General features: G+C 49.7%; 1 protein-coding gene across 1 annotated transcript in view; it reads right to left on the reverse strand.

Annotated features, from left to right (window-relative positions):
• GLI2 (GLI family zinc finger 2) overlaps nucleotides 1–21,659 on the reverse strand; it is a 266,098-nt gene that overhangs the window by 61,324 nt on the left and 183,115 nt on the right. Inside the window, exon 3 of the mRNA XM_055397327.2 lies at nucleotides 5,691–5,796. Coding sequence (XP_055253302.2) covers nucleotides 5,691–5,796 — 106 coding nt within the window. The remainder of the gene's footprint in view (nucleotides 1–5,690; nucleotides 5,797–21,659) is intronic.

The following is a 21,659-nucleotide window of genomic DNA, read 5'->3' on the forward strand; positions in this document are numbered from 1 at the left end:
GGTCTCCCACTTCTTCTGCTCATCCTCTAGCAGCTCCTACAATTACCCCGAAAATGAATCAGACCACTCCCTCCTGCTCCTGGTCGCCAAAAGGAGAAAGTCCAAATTCCTCAACTGGGGAGGTTGGAAGGGGTGGGAGAAGACCCCTCCTCCCTCCATCCTCAGCAGTACCTCTTCAGCGCCATTTCTCACCTCCCCATGGTACAGCCCCCAGACTGCATCCCCTTCCAAGGTCACGCCATGGCCTACCTCTGCCACAATGAACCCCTCTCTAATAGGCCAAGAGAAATAACCGCAACGATCACAATGCATCCACTGCAAGTTTCCATACTGTTCCAAATACGCTATTTGTATTACCCCATTTAATTTTTCAAATAACTCAGAAAATGGGATAGGTACTATTATCGTGCACTTTTATAGATGAGAAAACTGGAGTTTATCCATTCAGATTGATTAGATGGTTTCCTCCCAAAGCTGGTGCGTTCAGTCCTGGGGTTCAAGCCCCAGTAGCAGGGTGAGGGGCCAGTGGCGGGGCGTTCCTCCTGAAGCCACGCCCACCACGGCCAAGTGAGCCAATGGGCAGCGGCCTTGGGTGCCAGCAGCTGCAGAGGCTCTGAAAGTGGGACAGGAGATGACACTGCATCTCATTTGCTGCGCAATGTTTGTGTAATTAGATACATTTGGCAACGATGAGGAGGAGTGGCTACAGCACGGGCTTGGTGGATGGAGTGCTCCACCAGGATCAGACCACATTGATCACAGAAGTCACAGCCAGGGGGCCCATTTTTTCTTCGAGGCTTTACCCTGTTTCCCACCCGGGGCACCCACTTTGGGAGATGAAGTGGTGGGCTTCCCAGGGCCCAAGGCTAGCCCTGAACACTCGCTGTATTCCTCCTGTGACCTGGGAGGAAGGAACCAGGATAGTGTGGAGCCTCTGGGGGCCCACCCTAGCAGGAGGTGGGCTTTGGGGGGCAGTTGGGCTCCTCAGCCCTTGAGGGGAAGCAAGCAGGCCCACCTTGCATGGATGACATGTGAAAATCAGTGCACCTCTCTGAACCTCAGTGTCTGCATCCATAGGATGCAGATAATAACCTCATTTCATAGGCAATCAGGAAGCTCAACTAATACAGCCCAACCAGGCTCCAGTACAGAGCTTGGCTCCAGGAGGCCCTGCACAAATGATTGACACCCTTTACTGGCTTCTACTGGGTGATGTCAGGCTTCACCACTGAAACTTTGTGATCACAAATGAGCTGAATGGTGACACCCAGAGATGTCTGTGTCCTAATCCTTGGAATCCGTGAATGCCACCTCCTGTGGGAAAATGGGCTTTGCAGATGTATTTGAGTTAAGGTTCCTGAGACCGGAAGATGATCCTGGATTTCACACTAAAAGCATCACTGGCATCCTTCTAAGAAGGGCAGAGGAAGAAAACTACTGCAGATGAGAAAGAAGGCAATGTGAGAAAAGAAGCAGGGGATGTAAAGGCAATGTGGTGAGAGGCAGGGAACATGGGCATGCAGGCAGCCTCCAGAAGCTAGAAAACTCAAGTAAATGGATTCTCTTCTGGAACTGGAAGGTTCTAGAAGGAAACCAGCCCTGCTAACACCTTGATTTTAGGCCCAGAACATTTACTTTTCCTTACTGGCCAGGAGAGAAGCAGGCCCAGAAAGGGGACGTGACCTGTGTCCAGCCTTGACCTAGGGGATAACAAAGTCTGGAGAAGGCTCAGGGACCACCTCTCAACCACAGCTCTCCATTAAGCCAGGGACTAACAGTACCAAGGGCCACCTGATTCAAAAGTTCCTGCCTGAAGTCAGAACATCTCAAACCTGTAATGTGTGTTAAACCCAAACGGTGTCCACCCTAGAGCCTCTGACACAGCAGGTGTGGGCCCGGGCCTGAGACTCTATTCCTGGCAGGCTTATGCTGCTGGCCCAGAGGTTTGGGGAACCACTGAATTCGGGGGCAGTATCCTACTAAAGGGTTATATGAGCTTCCAAGAAGGAATTGTGTGGCCACATCCAGGGGACCTGTGGTCATACACATGCTCCCAAGGGAGAAGCCGGTGTCTGGCCCAGGGCCGTAACTAGGTTTCTAACTCTTTCACTCCCTAAGTCGGGGGGCGGGGCCCTAATGATGAATTATGTAACCACTCTGTGCTGCCTCAGTTCCTTCATCTGTAAAATGGGGCTGACACGAGACGTACACCTTATAGGGTTAAGAGGATTAAGTAAGATGAACACATGAAGTGTTTACAGGCAGAGTTTGTCCAAAGGTCAGAGTTACTTTGAGAAACCGCAGTTGTTAATAGTGAGGTGGGCTTCCCTGGTGGCTCAGACGTTAAAGCATCTGCCTGCAATACGGGAGACCTGGGTTCGATCCCTGGGTGGGGAAGAGCCCCTGGAGAAGGAAATGGCAACCCACTCCAGTATTCTTGCCTGGAGAATCTCATGGATGGAGGAGCCTGGTGGGCTACAGTCCACAGGGTCGCAAAGAGTCGGACACGACTAAGTGACTTCACTTTCACTTTTCTTATATTTCTGTCACTGTCCCTAGGTATGTGGGGCCATGGGTGCCTGGATGTTCCCCGGCAGAGTGACACATGTATGCCTGCCTGCATGCTCCCCCTGGGAACTCTCAGCCTTGCCCTGGTCTCTGACCAGCATGGGGCCCCTTGCTGGGAGCACTTCATTGTAGGCCTACCAAGTCCAGGATCTGTGTCACGGAATCAGCCGGACAGTTTCCAAGAATAGAGAAACAGCCATTTCAACCCCCTCCAGAAAAGGGATTCAGCTCTCCTGATACTCAGAGGATTCTTAGCTGCCACCAGCTGAGCAACTCTGCAGTGATCCACCAGCTCTAACAGGACACACCTTCCAGAAGCTGCCTGAGCTGTGGGCAGAGGTCTGAAATGGCCTCACCACCCACCAGGGGGATACAAGCCTACCCACGGCAGGTCCTAGTCAAGCAAGCGCCAGCTGCAGGCACCGAGGTAAAACGCAAAGATCTAAACATGTCACAGGGGACAACCTGAAGGGACTCCGGACGGGCAAACCTGGAACAATTTGAACAACAAAATGAATAGTGACAGCAATAGAGTATAACTCTTGGAAGAACACAAATATCCACACATTGATTTGATATAAAAAGTGATCAAATAAACAGAGAAACGGGGAGAAGAGACAGAGGTCTTCCTTACAGTAGAATTCCAATCGATAAATGTGGAAAGAAACACAGAAATAGAAAATCACCATTTGGCAAATAATAGTAGTTACTGTTTTTGGCAAGAATCATCAATGGATGTTTAAGTGAGTGGCTGAAAATATTATGAGAAATAGGAATTTACCTATTATCCAAGTACTGTTCCACAAGAGACTTGCAATTACAAAGGGACCAGCTTTAAAGTGGAGAAACCCAGCACACCTCACTGTAAGCAAATAATCAAAGTTAGGATTTCCAGGGATAAGAAGTATGGGCATCATGGGCCCTGGACATAATGTTCCAGGATGGGAGAGCACCACTTCCATGGCAGTGTCCCCACAATGCAGGATCTGAATTCATCAGGAGGCAACATCAGGCAAACACAAGCTGAGCACATTCTGTACATTAAGTGGCCTTTCCTCCTCAAGTGTCAAGGTCACACGTAAACTGGTACAATCACTATGAAGAACAGTAGTGGAGGTTCCTCAAAAAACTGAAAACAGGGTTGACACACGATTTAGCAATCCAGGGTATGTATGTCCTGGGCACATACCTAGACAAAATTCAAATATAAAAAGATACATGCACTCCTATGTTCACAGCAGTGCTGTTCACAACAGCCAAGACATGGAAGTAACCTAAGTGGCCACTGGCAAATGAATGGATAAAGATGTGTTACATATACATAATGGTATACAACTCAGTCATAAAAAAGAATGAAATAATGCCACCTGCAGCAACATGGGTGAACCTGGAGATTATCATACTAAGTGAAGCAAGTCAGACAGAGAAAGACAAATAGCATGATATTGCTTATATGAAGGATCTAAAACATTACATTTCTATGAAACAGACACAGGCTCACAGTTATAGAGAACACAGAGGGAGGATGGAGAAGAGAAGGACTGGAAGTTTGGGATTAGCAGATGCAAACTATCACATATAGATGGATAAACAACAAGGTCCTACTGTATAACACAGGGAACTGTATTCAGTTGATAAACCATAATGGAAAAAGAAAAAAAAATGTGTCAAGGTCATGAAAGGCAAAAGAGACTGAGCCATATCCTGGGGTAAAGATGACTAAGGAGTTATGACAACTAAATGTAAGGGCTGAATCCTGAACAGAGGAAAAAAGGATATCCACAAGCAACTGATGAAATTTAGATAAGATTTATGAGTTAGTTAATAACACTGAACCAGTCTTTGGTTATGTAAGATATGAATGTCTACAGGAAATCTTTGTACATTTTTGCAACTTATTTTTAAATGTCTGAGATTATTCTAGAGTACAAAATATCCTTAAAAAGCAAACAGAAGTCCCAGATTTGCTCTGTATCGGGTGAGCAGTGAGTGTAGGAGTCACTAGCCTCCTGCTCAGGCATAGAGGTTTGAATATAGAGAAGGCTCAGCAAGTTTTGACTGACTTATTCCAGCGGGAGCTGGGAGAGGTGGCAGGGTCTGTCTTCAGCAGGTGGAATGTGTGGAGGGGGCTCTCTGCTCAGCAAACATTGATTGTGAACTTATTACACACATGTCAGCCATTGTCAAGACGGGAATCAGAGCAAAGCCCAGAGTCCACTGGAGGCAGTGTAAAAACAGCTCATTCCAGTTTTACAGGGTGGTGGGAATCCAGGGGAGGGCCCGCACTCAGGGTAGGCTTCCCAGAGAAGGTGGCTCCTAAGCCAAGGCTTCAGGGGTCTGGAGAAGGGGCCATTCCAGGCATCTGGGCAGCAGGGGCTGAGACCCAGGTACATGGGGGCTGGAACCATAAATGGCAGCTTGGCATGGAATGGGAGATGTCTGGTCAAGAGGCACAGCAGAGATACAGGAGGTGGGGCAGAGGATTTAGTCTCTTTTCTGGAAGCAAAAGGGACATGGCAGCAAGGGCTCAGGTCTTGGAGTCATTAAAACCAAGAAAAGAGACCTCGGCTATGGGCTCTGAGCCTGAGGGTGGGAGTGAAGAGGGACAGGAGCAAGAATAAAGAGTGACATGCAGGGGATAAGCTCCTTCACTGGCAAGGGGTTGGGGGTGGTGGCGGGCGGTGGTGGTGGTGGTCTTAAAGCAGGGAGCAGGAGAGGCCCCAAAATATAACTTTGAACTTGTCCTTATCAGTAGGGAGACTCTATAATTCACTGAACTGGGATACTTGAGGGCGTGAAAGGGGGGTTGCTCTGAATGATTATGTTGGAACAACATCTATCCAGAGTCACGGTATTAATATGGGGACTTTGGCCTGCAGAATATCCCTGCTGCCTAGACTGGGAAGAGTCTCAGGGCGCTGATGGACACAAGGGGCCCCCCTGCAACCTTGGAAGCGGTGATGTGGGAGGTGGGTGCACTTCCCTCTCAGGAAACCAGAGGCGAGCTGGGGTTCACGTGACTGGCCCCCTTCACACGGCGTCAGTGCTCGCCTCAGTGATGCAGGTGGACAGACTCCATTGGGGAGCAGAGAGACTGAGGCGGGGCGGCGGGCGGAACTTACCCGTGCACGCCGGGGACAGAGTGAGGCTCGTAATGGTACCGTCCCTCCTGGTGTCGCATGTCAATCGGGAAGGGGGCGTGGAACGGTGGCAGGAGATGCGGCGGCACTGCGGAGGGGAGAGAGAAACAAGACTTCAGAAACTTTTCCCCTCCCTCGAAAAGCAATTTTCAAAGGGCTTTAAAGCTCGATGAATTTCAGAGCAAGAACGGTCAGGACAGGGGGGCTCCGGGGTGCCCAGCTATCACACACCCACGAAGGGGGATGAATAAATAATCAAAGTCAGCCCGAGAACCCTACATCTTTCACATAAAAGATCCCCAACCGCGCTCTTGACAAAGACAAGCAGCTAAGCGCTCTTTGAACTCGGGGAGATGACAGACTTGGCCGCAAATCAGGGCTGACAGCGCCGACAGGCTTCTGCGCATCCCGGCCTTGGCTGGATGTGGCTCCGGCAGCCCCAGGTCACGGCATCCGGGCTCTCAGTCACCCAGGCGGAGGTGTTTACCTAGAACCGGCTGTGGAGACAGGACCGCTCCCGGCTGCGGCCGGCCTCCGTCAGGCCAATCCCACTGAGCCGCCCGCCCCATCCTGTTGGCAGCCACAGTGGACACCTCTGTGGGTCTGTTAATTCTCCAGCTCTTAATATTAATTACAGACCCCAAGTGCTCCGGCCCCCGGAATGCCAATGCCAACACGTGAGACCCAGCTTCCAGAGTGCGTCAGCCTCCTGTCTGCACTTGGCTTGCCCTCCACAAATCATCATGATAATTGTAGGATGCTCTTTGCTTATTAAAAAAAGAAAATTCCTGGGTACCCTGGAGGCAAACATAATTACAGGCCTTAAGAAAACAAGGCTCTTTAAAAAGTAGTAAGACTGGGAAAGGGCTAAGATTTCTCAGTCAGCTCTCACTCAGGCTGAGAGCCACGGGCCAAAGAGCATGAGTGCTGAGTCTAAATTACCCAAGAGTTTAAAGAAGTCAGGTGGGTTTGTTTTCCATGCGCACAGGTCAGCTGACTGTCAGACTTGAGGTGGTAAAGGCACACAAGTAATGCTGTGGGTTTTGTCCGAGCGGATCCTAGTACTGGAAGCACCACGAAATCTTTTCTGATTGTGGTAAAATACATGTAACAGAAAATTTACCACGCTAACCATCTATAAGCGTACAACTGAGTATGCCTCCACCATGCATCACCAGAATTCTTTCCATAGTCTCGGACTGAAACTTTCTCCCCATTAAACAGCAGCTCCCCCCTCCCCCAGGCAATCACCATTCTCTTCTAGGGACCTCCTATGAGCAGAATCACAGTGTCTCTTGTCTTGTGATTGGCTGACTTCACTTAGCATAATGTCCCCAAGGTTCATCCACTGTGGCACGTGCCCAAGTTTTCTTTTTTAAAAAATATATTTTACTAAAGTAGAGTTGACTTGAAATTGTGTTCGTTTCTGCTGTACAACAAGGCATCTCAGTTATACACATATATATATATACATATACACATATATATATTCTTTTTCATATTCTTCCCCATGAAGGTGTATCACAGGGCATGGAATACAGTTCCCTATCCTGTCCAGCAGGACCTTGGTGCTTATCCATTCTCTCTCACTTCTCTATACACTAGTCTGCACCTGCTCATGTCAAACTCCCAATCTATCCTTCCCCTACCTCCCTCTGTGGCTGTCCGTGGCAACCACAAATCTGTTCTCTACTTCTATGAGTCGATTTCTGTTTTGTACAAAGGTTCGTTTGTATTAATTTTTTTAGATTCTACACACAAATGATATCATCTGGTATTAGTCTTTCTCCCATTTACTTCACTTATTATAACAGTCTCTAGGTCCATCCATGTTGTTGCAAATGGCATGATTTCATTCTTCTCATGGCTGAGTGGGATAACTGCCTTTTTTAAGGCTGGTTAATAGATATACCACCACATCTGGATTATGCATTCATTCGCTGATGGACACTTGGGTTCATCGCTTATGAATTCTTAAGAAGAGTAAACTTTTCTCCTTACATTTAACCTTAACTTTTATGTATTCAATTGTATCTTCTTAATTCTACAGTCTTGACACCTTCCATAGGGACTAGGGATAAAGAAAGCAAATCCTCTCAAATTGATTGAATCAATTTGCCAAACCCAGACTCCACAAATCTTGGGCCCCAAGGAAGCACGATGCCGGCACACTGCCCCATCCCTGTGGTTGGGCGCTCCCTTTTGGGGCAGGTGACTGCGGAGATGACCAGCCTCTTCTCCCATTATGTCATGTCCTCTGAGGAGGTGAGGCTGGGCTGAGCTGTGACTCTGAAAACAGTGACAGGAGGACTGGAGCCTCTGGGAGTCAGAGACCTGGAGACCAGCTGCTGCTCACCAACTCCTGGTTTTGGGCAAACCCCGTTACCTCTCTGCATCTCTCTGTGTCCAGTCAGAAGACAAGTAACAGTAACTACCCGTATGGCTGCCATGAAGATAAAATGCTCCTGCTGAGAGATGCTAGTGCACATAAAAGCACCCTGTCTGTTACTATTGATGATGACAATTATCGCTAATGTTCGGAGCTCCACAGCCCATAATCAAACCATGTTGTTGTTGTTCAGTTGCCAAGCCGTGTCTGATTCTTTGTGACCCCATGGACTGCAGCACGCCATGTTTCTCTGTCCTCCACTATCTCCCAGAGTTTGCACAAGTTCAAGTCCACTGAGTTGGTAATGCTACCTAACCATCTCATCTTCTGCTGTCCCTTCTTTCTCCTTCCATCTTTCCCAGCATTAGGATCTTTGCCAGTGAGTTGGCACTTTGTATCAGGTGGCCAAAGTATTGGAGCTTCAGCTTCAGCATAAGCCCTTGCAATGAATATTCCCCTTCATGGACCACAGTCTTGTCATGGCAAAGGGACTTGTGAAACCCAATGAAGCTATGAACCATGAGTTGTATGACAGACAGGTCACAGCGGAGAGTTCTGACAAAACATGGTCCACTAGAGGAGGGAATGCAAACCACTCCAGTATTTTTGCCATGAGAACTCCAGTATAAAAAGGCAATCAAACTATGACTACATCATTTATTGTCCATGGGCTGTCAGACAAGTCTTCCTCTGCTCACTGCAGATCCTGGGGAGGGCGGAAGGGCAGAAGGCTGGTGCTGGTCTGTTTACAGCCTGGAAGGCAAAGTGGGCTTCTCTGAACCCCAGGGGAGTCAGCAGAGAAGCAGTGTTCACCTTTCCAAACCTGCAGGAAAGGGCCTTTATGATGTTTTTTTAAATTTTCTTAAAACACAGCCAGGCAGATAACAATATTTGCTAATAAAATAAACATGGTTTGTTTTTGTCTATTTCTGACTGTTTCCTTGCATATTCAAAAGGCTTCCCAAGACAGCCAGGGTAGGTGCCCCTGTGCCCATTTCATAGATAAGGAAATGGAGATCAAGTCCGATTTCAGCTCAAAGTTATGGAGCTGAAAGATGATAGAGCCAGGAGGGGAATCCAAGGCCCAGGACAGCTGGGCATGGGCTTTTCCCTCTGCCCAGTTCCAGCGAACACTCGGAGGCAGTCTCTGGGTCCAAGACTGATCCTGGGGTCTTTCCGGCCCCACCTTGTTGATGTGTCATATTTAACAAACGCTCACACAGTCCCAGGTCCTGCTCTTAGTGTTTCGCGAACATCAGTTCCTGGGTCTTCACTGAAAGCCCAGGCTGTATTTGTCCCAGAATTCCTATTCTTTCCACTGGCCAAACCCCCAACACCTTGGAGTGCTCCTTTCCCCCAGATCTTGCACCTACCAAGGTTGAAGGGAGTCCCCTGATGCCAGGAGAGCCCAGACCTTCCCCTCCACCTCACCAGCTAGCAGTGCTCTTCTCAGGATTCATTCAACTTCATCAGGCCTATAGAGCTGTGAAAACTCCAGGAATGAAGTACTCATGGTAGCTGACCAGGCAAATATGAAACGGAGGTGGCACCAAGGTGACCAGCTGCACAAGACCAGGCTCTGTGTGTGCGCATGCCTGCATGCGCAAGGTGGAGGAGGAGGGGCCTGGGGCTTCCCAGCAGAGGCATAAGAGACAGCCACCCACAGGTCCCACTGCAGCTGGGCTTGCTCCCTCCTTTCTGCCAGGTCCTGGTGTGCAGGCTGTGGAGGTTACCAAGGAAACCAGCTTCCTCTTTCTCAAGTCAGGGCCACCAGGCACGAACTTCCGCAGCCCTGCTGCCCCCCGGGCAGCTGACAGCCATGGAAGTAGCAGGCAGCAGGGGCTCTAGCCACACCCCTGCACCCACAGCCTCACCCCCTTGGGATCCTCAGGACAAGCCTGGGAATGCATGTCAGAAGTTCTTCTAGTCAGGGTGGGGAAGGTGTTGGGTCGGCCAGCTGCTGAGCGTGGCAGGCCTCACAGGGTCAGGAGGGAATGGGCCCAGATGCTCATTCTTAGTGACATCAGTGGCCTCATGCAGCTTTGCTTAGTGTCTTGTTTAGTTTGACCATCAACCCTGTCCTTATCCCCATTTTTCAGGAAAAAACATCAAGACTCAGAGTGGTGTGTCTCCACTCTAGGAGACCAACAAGTTTGACTGCTGGTTTCTCCCCACTCAGCCCCATGTACTTTCCCGGAGACCTCAGCACAAAGCCGACCATCAGCCATAGGGCCTCTGAGCACTCACTTCCCATCCAGCAGCTCCCAGGATGGACAGCGGGCCTCCCATAAGCCAGCAGAGAGCAAGGAGTCCAACCTGGGACCTGCTGTCCGGGCCCCTCTGCCCACCCTCAGAGACCCACCAAGGCCATTCATATCAGGGGGCTACTACTGGGTAGCCATCACCATAGCAACAGCCATCCACTCATTCATTCATCCAGCTTGTATCAAGGGCTGGCTCTGTCAAAGCCCGGCTCCAGGCCCGGGAGGTGGACATCACCAAGCCACCTACACTGCTGCCATCACAAAGCTGCAGAGCTTCCTGGGAGAGGAGACAGGCAGAGAGCAAACCAGAAATACCCTGATGACATAATGCCAGGGGTGATGAAGCTAAGAAGGAAACCCAGCTGGGCAGGGGAACACAGGGGCCGCGGATGATATGAGGGAGGAAGTCAGGGCTCTCAGGGAAGAGGGGGGGCCCGGCAAGGGGCACGGCCATTGCAAAGGCAGGCGGGTGGGGAGAAGAGCTTGGTGGTCTCAGCACCTGGCCACCTGGGCTGGAGCAGAGGGATAGAGCTGGGAGAGACAGAACAGGTCCTACAAGCCCGGATGGGCCCTGGGAAGGACTTGGGGGTTCTTTTCTGGCAGATTTAGGTTTCCTGGGGTACTGAGCAGGGAGTCATGTGCTCTGATGAAATCTTTCAGAAGGCCATGTGATAGAGCCAGGCCACATGGGGCTGGGCAGGGATCGGCCAGGAACTCCAGATTGATTCTGCCACTAGGCAGCCCTGGGACACTGGGAGCATTAAGTCCCCAGTCTGGGTCTCATGTTATCCTTCTGTACAGTGGGGATTGATGAACTCCAAGCTCCTTCCTACAGGAACAATCCTGCTGTGTGAAGGGTCACCTGCGCCCCTCAGGGAAGAGCCATGCTTGTCCCAGCTGGTGACTCACCAAGGCTTCAGGAGCGATATGGGTGGGGGAAGGGGTGGGGGGTGTGTGGGTGCTCGGTGCAGGCTCTGTACCTGCATCTTTCATCTTTTTGGTCCTCTGTGTACAACTCACTGACCTAGTTGCCCTGCCGAATCCATTCAGCCCTCAGCCCTGGGGCCTGGCACCTGAGCCCACTTATACATTTGCCTCTGGGACCATCTTTGCTGTGTCCATAAACTGAGGATAAAACTTGACACTGGCTCATCTGAGGACTCAGGATCCTCACAGACCAGCATGGATCACTGCTGGCCCCATGCCCCCAGTGGAAACATTCAGATGGGAATGCTGTGCCCAGGGCCCCTCTGTAAGGCAGAGGAGGAGGGAGCCCCATTTTGGACCTTCTGCGAGAGAGCACGCCATCCAGAGGCTGTCAGCAGCATTCAAGGAACTTACGAAAGCACAAAGAACAAGGCAGCCTTCCAGAAACATATTGAATGGGACCCATCCACACATTGTTTTCATTGTGAGCTCTTTTTTAAAGTTAAAAAAAAAAAAAAAAAACCTCAAACTAAATCATGTCCTTCTGGCATGAGCAGGGAACACACACACACACATACACACACCATATGCCATTTCAGAGAAATGGCTCTCTTTTTAAGTTTCTGAGGAAGAAACTCTAAGATGGAAATTTTCTATGGATTGCCCTGCCCTCTCTGAAAAAAAAAATGCACATTTGTTTTTGATCTTACATAGAAAGAGCAACAGTTTGAGAAACTGATGATGATGGTGTGATGGTTTTTGTGTTTTTTTTTTAACCCCAGGATTTTTTTGCACTAGAGTTTAAACGCTAAATGCTCCTTGGCTGGTGGTCCCGGGGTGAGGGCCCGTTTGTGTCAGCAGTGTCCTTGGTATAAGGATCTGGCTTTGTGAGTGAGCAGGGCCCAGAAAGAGCCAAGGGGATCTTCCCCTGGAAGCCCAGCTCTAGTTAATGCCCGTTACTAATGACTCTGGTGGGTTACTGCCTAAGAGGATGGGACAGTGGGGGTAGGGTGTCAGCAGAGGATTCAGACAAAGAATCGGGAAAACTGGGTCATGGAAACATGACCAGGCAGCCAGGTCAGCAGCTGGAGGAATTCTCCTTGGATGAAGTCATGTGTTGCTACAATGGGGAGGCGCTGCCCCGAGGACTGGGCTCAGAGACATAGTAGGAGGGGCCAGCCAGGGGGAAGCAGCCATCTCCAGGGAGAGACCAGGCGTGCTGGGGACACCCCAGCCCTCTGGGCAGTCTAATTCCTAGAGATCAGCATGCTGTCCAGTTACGTGGTCATTCCCATCAAGACTGCAGCAAGGAATGAGCTCAGGTCACATGGGCTCCAGGCCTGGGACCAGGGAAGAAAGGGGCTTCTGCGAGAAGAGCTGCCTAGCCCTGGCACCGACTGAGGGCGGGTGCAGACAGCAGCCTCTGAAGGAGGTTTGGTCCTGGCCTGACACAGGGCTGAGTTACAATGAGGCACAAGCGCATCTCAGCTCGGCCTGTGGGACTGGGCAGGAGAAACACGATCTCAGAGTGGCCAGGACAGGGCTTGAGCCCGTCCCTCTCAGGAGGCTGACCATGCTCTAGGGTGACTGTGCAGAAAGCCAGTGCTGGGGCCGTGTCAGGGGGACTCTGTTGGGATCTGGTAGTCTCTGAGAAGCTGAGATGGAGGCATGGCTCTGGAGACCAGGAAAGGGGCCCCCACTATTTCTGCCTGGGGTTCCCCATTCATGACCAATAGATCATGTTCCTTTCTTCCTTTCCTTTATAATTCCTTGCATCTTAAAAAACATCCACTGCAATTGTTTCACTCTTCTTAAAAGTACACAGATCACGGGAAAGTCATAAATTCACACTAATGTGAAAATTCACAGATGACTTACCAGGTCACTTCCCCATCATGGAAGGACCCAGGCAGCAAGTGACACCTGTATCCTTGGAGAAGGAAGGGGCTAGTATGGAGGAGAAAAAAATGGCAGATGAGGAGGCTTGAAGTCAAGCATAGTGAACTTGACAGCTCAACTGACATCTGCCTTGCCCTGAGTTGCGCATCAGTCAAATGAGAGTCCTAAGGGGTAACCTGTTCCTGTGGTCTGAGGAGCTCAGGGTAGGAATAGGAAGCACATGGGCCCCAGACAGAGCTGGGTGTGAACTGCTGTTTTGTCATTTGCTAGCAAGTGACATCTTTTAAGATTTTAAATAGCTCAGCTGGAATTCCATTGCCTCCACAAGTTTTGTTCATAGTGATGTTTCCTAAGATCCCCTTGAGTTCACACTCGATAATGGCTGACTCTAGGTGAGTGACCCCACCACTGTAGTTATCAGGGTCATTAAGACAATTTTTGCACCACAGCATTGTTAATCGGCTATGCTGCTGCTGCTGCTAAGTCGCTTCAGTCGTGTCCGACTCTGTGCGACCCCATAGACGGCAGCCGACCAGGCTCCGCCGTCCCCGGGATTCTCCAGGCAAGAACACTGGAGTGGCTTGCCAATGCCTTCTCCGATATCACAATACAAAATAAAAAGTTTAAAGTTAAAAAAAAAAGCTAGGCTTCACCTGTACGTACTGAGAAACTCCGGATGTATAAGCTGAATTTAGAAAAGGCAGAGGAACGAGAGATCAAATTGCTAACATTTGTTGGATCGTGGAAAAAGCAAAGGAATTCCAGAAAAACATCTATTTCTGCTTCATTGACTACATGAAAGCCTTTGACTGTACGGATCACAAAAAACTGTGCAAAATTCTTAAAGAGATGGGACTACCGGACCACCTTACCAGTCCTAAGAAACCTGTATGTGGCTCAAGAAGCAACAGATAGAACCTTACATGGAACAACTGACTGGCTCAAAATTGGGAAAGGAGTACAACAAGGCTGTATATTGTCACCCTGTTTATTTAACTTAAATGCAGAGTACATTATGCAAAATGCCAGGCTGGATGAAGCACAAGCTAGAATCAAGATTGCTAGGAGAAATATCAACAACTTTAGCTATGCAGATGATACCATTCTAATGGCAGAAAGTAAAGAGGAACTAAAGAGCCTCTTGATGAGGGTGAAAGAGGAGAGGTAAAAAGCTGGCTTAAAACTCAACATTCAGAAAACCACAATCATGGTATCCAGTTCCATCACTTCATGGCAAATAGAGGGGGGAAAAGTGACAGTTTATTTTCTTGGGCTCCAAAATCACTGCAAGACAGTGATTGCAGCCAGGAAATTAAAAGATGCTTGTTCCTTGGAAGGAAGGCTATAACAAAGCTAGACAGTGTATCAAAAAGCAGAGACACTACTTTGCCGACAAAAGTGCGTATAATTAAAGCTATGGTTTTTCCAGTAGTCATATTCGGATATGAGAGTTGGACCATAAAGAAAGCTGAGCGCCAAAGACTTGATACTTTCAAACTGTGATACTGGAGAAGACTCTTGAGAGTCTCTTGGACAACAATGAGATTAAACCAGTTAATCCTAAAGGAAATCAAGCCTGACTATTCACTGGAGGGACTGATGCTGAAGCTGAAGCTCCAATACTTTGGCCACCTGACTCGAAGAGTTGACTCATTGGGAAAGACCCTGATGAAGGGAAAGATTAAAGGCAAAAGGAGAAGGGGACAGCAGAGGATGAGATGGTTAGATAGCACCACCAACTCTGTTTCAATGCTTTTTTGAAATGAATTTGAGCAAACCATTGGAGACAGCAGAAGACAGAGGGGTCTGGCGTGCTGCAGTCCAAGGGGTCGCAAAGAATCAGACATGACTTAGTGACTGAACAGCAACAAGTGACAAGGGCTGTGGGCTTTAGTCTTCACCTGTGAAACGTGATGGCAGACACCCAACTTGTGTAGCCAATGACGGCATCTGCACAGAGCAGGAGCTCAGTAACTGGCAGCCCCCTCCCCGCTCACCATGCATCTCAGGAGGGGTGAACAAGAGTCACGTGGGGACCTTTTCTCCAATCCATGGCATAAGGGACCCCAAGATGCATCTTACTGATCTCAGATGTACCACCCACCAGTGAATGTGCCCTTGTCAGGAACTGCTGCTTTACACAGTGGGGACAGGTGGAAATGGTGGGTCATGGGCTTTAGGGCACTGTGGGAAGATAAAATGTACGATTTTATTCCTGCTGAAGTCACCCCCATTTCCACACAGCTCACTGCAGGAAGCTCAGGCTGGCTGCTCCAACTCTAGCGGTCCCCACCATTCCTTCCCTAGAATCTGTGATGTGCCGCCCAAGACGAAACAAATACAGGAGGGGATTTACAGGTGGCCTGAGACTTCCAATGAACATCATTGTGAATTTTGTTCAAATGGCGACTTTTGATAAAAGTGTACCCATCCCTTCCTCGCTTCCCTGGTGGCTCAGACGGTAAAGAATCTGACTGCAATCCAGGAGACCCAAGTTCGATCCTTGGGTCAGGAAGATCCGCTGCAGAAGGAAACGGCAACCCACTCCAGTATTCTTGTCTGGAAAATCCCATGGATGAAGCAGCCTAGTGGGCTACAGTCCATGGGGTTGCAAAAGTGTTGGACATGACTGAGCTGTCCCGTGTGCTAGACGGCAGCAGCTCAGAGGATGGATCCCTTTTACGATCCAATTTCCTGACATCAAACCCTGCTCTCCCTTCCAGGAAGCAAGGAGGGATCGATGAACAAGTGAACCTTTGGTGAGGACTCTCAAAAGAGAAGAAAATCACTATTCTCCATTCCGCCCCAAATGCCCAACTTGGTCAATTAAACTGTTTAACTCTTCAGGAAATGAGAATGTGAGGACACTTGGCAAAAGGAAAAGGACTAACAGCAATGGGATGGCGATTGGTGCCTTTATATTTTGTGCCCTGATGAACCCAGAAGGTCCACCAGCCCTCAAGGGGTGGGCAGCAGCTGCTGGACACCAGCTAGTGGCCTGAGCAGCTAAGTTCAATGTTTCAGTCATTGAAGCTGGGCTTGTCTCGAATCCTACAACCCCTCCCATCTCTGTGCAGACCTCAGACCCATGCCTTCCCAGAAGATACCAGGAATGATGGTGCCAGCTGCAAAAAAGACACAGGATGTCCCCTTCCTCAGCACGCAGGTCTGACCTAGGGACATGATGCAGTTCAGACACTAGCATTGCCTTGACCTGCACAGGTTGTAGGCCCCACGAGGTCCAGCTCCTTAACTTTCCAGGGAATTCACAGCGTGGAGCTCTCAACTCTGGCCCATCACAGCCTGGAGAATGGAAGTCACATTGACAGTCCACCTAAGGCTCCCCTATTCTGTCCAAATAGGGGAGTCCTGTCCAAATAGTTGGAGTCCTCTGGGAGTCCTGGAGGCCCAGAGAGTGAGGAGCAGCATTCTTGCCCGCAGGTCATGCACTGAGCACTTCAGTGGAGGCTGTCTGCAAAGCTGGAGTCCCTGACCCTGTGGGATTCAATGGGGTCCATGGGCATAGCTGCCAGAGCAGCCAGGAAGACTCCCTGGAGAAGGTGGTTTTGGAGTTGGGTCCTCAAGGAACCAGGAGTAGGAGAGCTGGACAGAAGGGAGAGGATGATAGGTCCTTCGGGCTATGAGGCAATGTGGACAGAGTCGCATCCTGGCACAGAGCTGTGTGCACATGGCCTCTCCGGTATATCCAGGCTGAGGAAGGCCTGGGGCCCACTCAGGGATTCACAATGTAACACCTACTAGGTACTTACATCAGTGCTTCTCAGACCCAAGAATCACCTGCAGGCTTTTTTAAAACACTGTGGCTGGGCCTCTTCCCTGGAGTCTCGGCTTCCATGAGCCTGGGCAGGTCTGAGACCCTGCATTTACAAAAAGTGCCCAGGTGGTACTAACCAAGCTTGCCAAGGACCACACTAGGAAAACAACTAGCCTGGATCACTCTTTTACCTGCTGTTTCCCCAGAGTTCCCTCTGGCACCAGTAAGATTACTTCTCATATTTCTACCTACTATGCACTGTCCTGGCAAGAGAACATTTGCAGCTGGAGAAACTCCATGGTTTAGGAGAGAGACCGCCCTGGGTGTGTCATTTGAATCCAGGGGACCACAAAGCTGTCTCATTTACCAGGGCTCCTGAACACAGATTTCAAATGGCCAGAGGATCATGAGGAATGCGGCCCAGAGTCTGTGCTTTTCCAAGGGCAAGAACAAAGATGCATGCAGGGCTGGAGAAACCATGCAGACGGGCCCGGTGCACACCTCCCTGTGCTGGAGTGGGCTCAGTCCACTTTCAAACCTGGACAGTTTCAAAGGCCAGCTCTCAGACACACGGACTCAGATGGCCAAGGCCTCTCCCAGCGGGAACCAAATAATGGGTTGAAGCACCAGGGCTGGGAAGAAGGCCTTGCAGGCGCAGCCAGGAAAGCTTCCTCCCAGTGGCCAGACCTTATGCAAATAGCACTGTTACTCCCAATAATAACCGGGGGACAGGCTGCTTCCAGAGCCCCTCCCCATGCCCGGGCACTGCCCCACAGGAAGCACTTAATAAGAATAATAATATCCTGACTGGCACTCCAGAGCATGCAATTAAAAAGCGTTTTTGTCTCACTTAAGGGGGAAAATAGTGGGGGGAAATGAAAATCAGACAGGAAATTCCAGCACTACAAGTTGGCGGGTGTCTGGGGGCTGAGGCCCAGGCCACTGGCGCAGTCAGACCTGCCCCCACACAGAGCCTGGCAAGACCAGGGCCGTGGCTGGGCCCACCTCACCACCACAGGCTGGCCTTTCCAAGAAGGTTTTGCTAGACAAAATAAGACAAAATAGCTGGGGTGGGGCCAGTATGAGCCACTCCATGAGGGCAGTGCCCTGATGCTGGTCTGAGGGTGGGTGGGCAGGCAGGCAGAGAGGAGTATGAGGTTCACAGTTGGACCAGACATCAACAGGGAGAGGCCAGATGCGAGTCCAGACTTGAGTGCCACACAGCCCTCACAGCATGGGCACCTGGGCAGTCCTGGGGCCTGCTCCTCTCCACCACAGACTGAATATTTATGTTGTCCCCAAATCCTTATGTGGAAGTCCTAACACCTGAGATGATGGTACTTGGAGGTGGGGGTGAGGTGATGGGGGTGGAGCCTGCATGATGGGATTAGTGCTCTTATAAGAGAGACCCAGGGAGCCCCTTGTCCCCTTCCAAATATAAGGACACAGTGGGAACAGGCAGTTTATAAATCAGGTAGTAGGATGTCACCAGACACTGAATCTGCTGGTGTCTTGATCTCTGACTTCCCAGGCTCCAGAACTCTGAGCAGTTAATATCACTATTGGAGCCTTCCACCCATCTCTGGTGTTCTTGTCAAACAGCTTGCGCTGACTGAGACACCTGCAGAGGATGGTGGGAAGATGAGTCCATGGGAGGCAGATGGGACCTGGGCCAGAGGCCTTAGGATTGTGGTGAACAGCACTGAGGCTGCAGCTGACATCCTGACACAGCCCAGCCCCACCACTGATGCACTTAACCTTCCTGTGCCTTGGTTTTCTCATTTGTAAAGTGGGGGTGGTGTTAGAACCCAGGTCAGAGGCAGATGTGAAGCAGAGACCAGCTAACATGTCAGAGTCTATGCCGGCTGGGCACACAGTGGGGCCCCAGCAGTACCAGCCTGGTCATCTCCATGGACCTCCTGCCCCTGAAGTGAGGACTGGGAGACTAGGGGGGAGCTTCAGGGAGGCCCTGGGGAAATCCCTGCTGTCTTAGGAAAGGGATAAGTGGCCTGCCGATCAGGGTAGACCAGTGGAGTCCCATATTACAGATTCTTAGGACCACAAGAAACCTGGGAGGTCAAGCTTGATTAATTTTGAAAACTCTCTTGGCCACTGAAGGAAACTATCTATCCCATAGAAAACTGTATGTAGGATCCCAAAATCTACAATAGACTTGAGGCCCAGGGGACTGTGGCTCTAAAAGTGTGCTCTGCAGCCCTCTGAGGGGCCTTGCCAAAAGCACAAATTCAGCTCAGGGGCCTGGAGAAGAGACTGACCTGTTCCTCTCCTCCTTCCAGTGGCTCCAGAGGCTGAGCTGGCTGGGGTGGCCTGGGATGGACACACACACCCCAGTGTGGACCCTGTACCGCACAGGTTTACCTGCTCAGACATACCCCTGACTCACCTGCCAGCTTGCATGAGCAGTCCCACGAGCCAGCAGCTTCACTGCTGTCCTGTCGCTGACCCCAAAGCCCACTTGTCACAGGGGCATTGAGGCCCTTCAGGAGGATGCCTGTGCCACTCCTCTGCCTGACTCCCCTGGGTTCCCAAAGTGTCACCTGTCACTCTGCTTCCCTCACTAGCATCTGCCCTTTCCTGCAGAGATCCGGCAAAAGGTGCCCCCCTGTCTGTGCTACAGCCCTGTCTCCCACCTCCCGAGAGCACCAGAAGGCTTTGGGTCTCAAGGAGGCCACAGCATCCTGTCCCCACCAAGCACTGGTGATGCTTCCCCAGCCTGGCCAAGACCTCCGACTCCGCAGCATGTTCCAAGGCAGAGCCCACCAAAGCCAGTCAGTGAGATTCCAAACCAGGCAACGGAATCTGCTATGAGAACAGCCTCCAAGCACTTCCAGCCTCCATGGGCGGCACATACTCCCTTTCCTGCCATGGATGGCTCATCACAAATGCTTTCCATTCCCTCACTGAAGCAGGACTCTTAAGGATCCCTTCTGGGAGGCCCTTGTCAGTATGGCACAGATGACTGTATGCTACTCAAAGGGACTTTTTTCCTTCAATCTTCCTCAAATGAGTCTCCTCCAGTATTCCTCCCGTCAAGGACAGCCCTGGCCTCACAGACATGTGATGCAGGCCACATTTAAATTTTCTAGTAGCCGCATTAAAAAAAAAAAACTAAAAAGAAATAGGTACTAATTTTCATATACAATTTCCCTGACCCAGTATATAAAAAATATTGTCCTTTCAACACAAAAATAATTAAGCTGCTGTTTTATCTTGGGGCTTCCCTGATAGTTCAGTTGGTAAAGAATCCACCTGCAATGCAGGAGACCCAGGTTAGATTCTTGGGTCGGGAAGACCCACTGGAGAAGGGATAGGATACCCACTCCAGTATTCTTGGGCTTCCCTTGTGGCTCAGCAGGTTAAGAATCCGCCTGCAATGCAGGAGACCTGGGTGTGATCCCTGGGTGGGGAAGATTCCCTGGAGAAGGGAAAGGCTAGCCACTTCAGTATTCTGGCCTGGAGAATTCCATGGACTGTAGAGTCCATGGGGTTGCAAAGAGTAGGACACAACTGTGTGACTTTCACTTTTATTTGTACTAAGTCTTCCAAGTCAGTTATGTAGTTTCATTGACAGTACACCTCAGTTTGAATCGGCTCCATGTGAAGTGCACAACATAGCTTGCAGCTGCCTTACTGCACAACTCAGGCTTAACCATTTATCATTATCGGACTCTACTTTTGAATTCTAGTCTAGTTAAATCAAAGTTTCATTGATATATAAATAATGGTAACAAACATTCTCCCCAAACCTCAGTCCCTTGCTTCTGAATCTAAGCTCCCAGCCAACTTCTATTTGGCCCTTAAATTACCCAATTAAGCAGTTAACTGTTCTTCCTTCCATTTCTCCCTTGCTTGCATCTGTTTAAGTCACAAGGGTGTCCAGGTTCATTCATTCCACATCCTTTTTTGTTTATTGTTTTTTAATCTATTGACTTTATTCATTAAAAATTCTTTATTGAACTACAGATGATTTAAAATATTATATTAGTTTCAGGTATACAGCATAGGGATTCAGTGTTTTTCTCAACTGTACTCCTTTAAAAGTCATTACAAGATAATGGCTACAACTATACAATATACAGTTCATAGTGACTGTGGCTTTATTGTGCCAAAGGCTTTGGCATAGTCAATAAAGCAGAAATAGATGTTTTTCTGGAACTCTCTTGCTTTTTCCATGATCCAGCGGATGTTGGCAATTTGATCTCTGGTTCCTCTGCCTCTTCTAAAATCAGCTTGAACATCTGGAAGTTCAAGGTTCACGTATTGCTGAAGCCTGCCTTGGAGAATTTTGAGCATTACTTTACTAGCATATGCTCAGTTCAGTTCAATCGCTCAGTCATGTCCGACTCTTTGCAACCCCATGAATCATAGCACGCCAGGCCTCCCTGTCCATCACCAACTCCCGGAGTTCACTCAAACTCATGTCCATCGAGTCGGTGATGCCATCCAGCCATCTCATTCTCTGACATCCCCTTCTCCTCCTGTCCCCAATCCCTCCCAGCATCAGTCTTTTCCAGTGAGTCAACTCGTCACATGAGGTGGCCAAAGTATTGGAGTTTCAGCTTTAGCATCAGTCCTTCCAATGAACACCCAGGATTGATCTCCTTTAGAATGGACTGGTTGGATCTCCTTGCAGTCCAAGGGACTCTCAAGAGTCTTCTAGAGCACCACAGTTCAAA

The sequence above is a fragment of the Moschus berezovskii genome, chromosome 2, assembly GCF_049115385.1.
Source record: "Moschus berezovskii isolate FMDL1 chromosome 2, NW_MosBer_1.0, whole genome shotgun sequence".
Classification (NCBI taxonomy): domain Eukaryota; kingdom Metazoa; phylum Chordata; class Mammalia; order Artiodactyla; family Moschidae; genus Moschus; species Moschus berezovskii.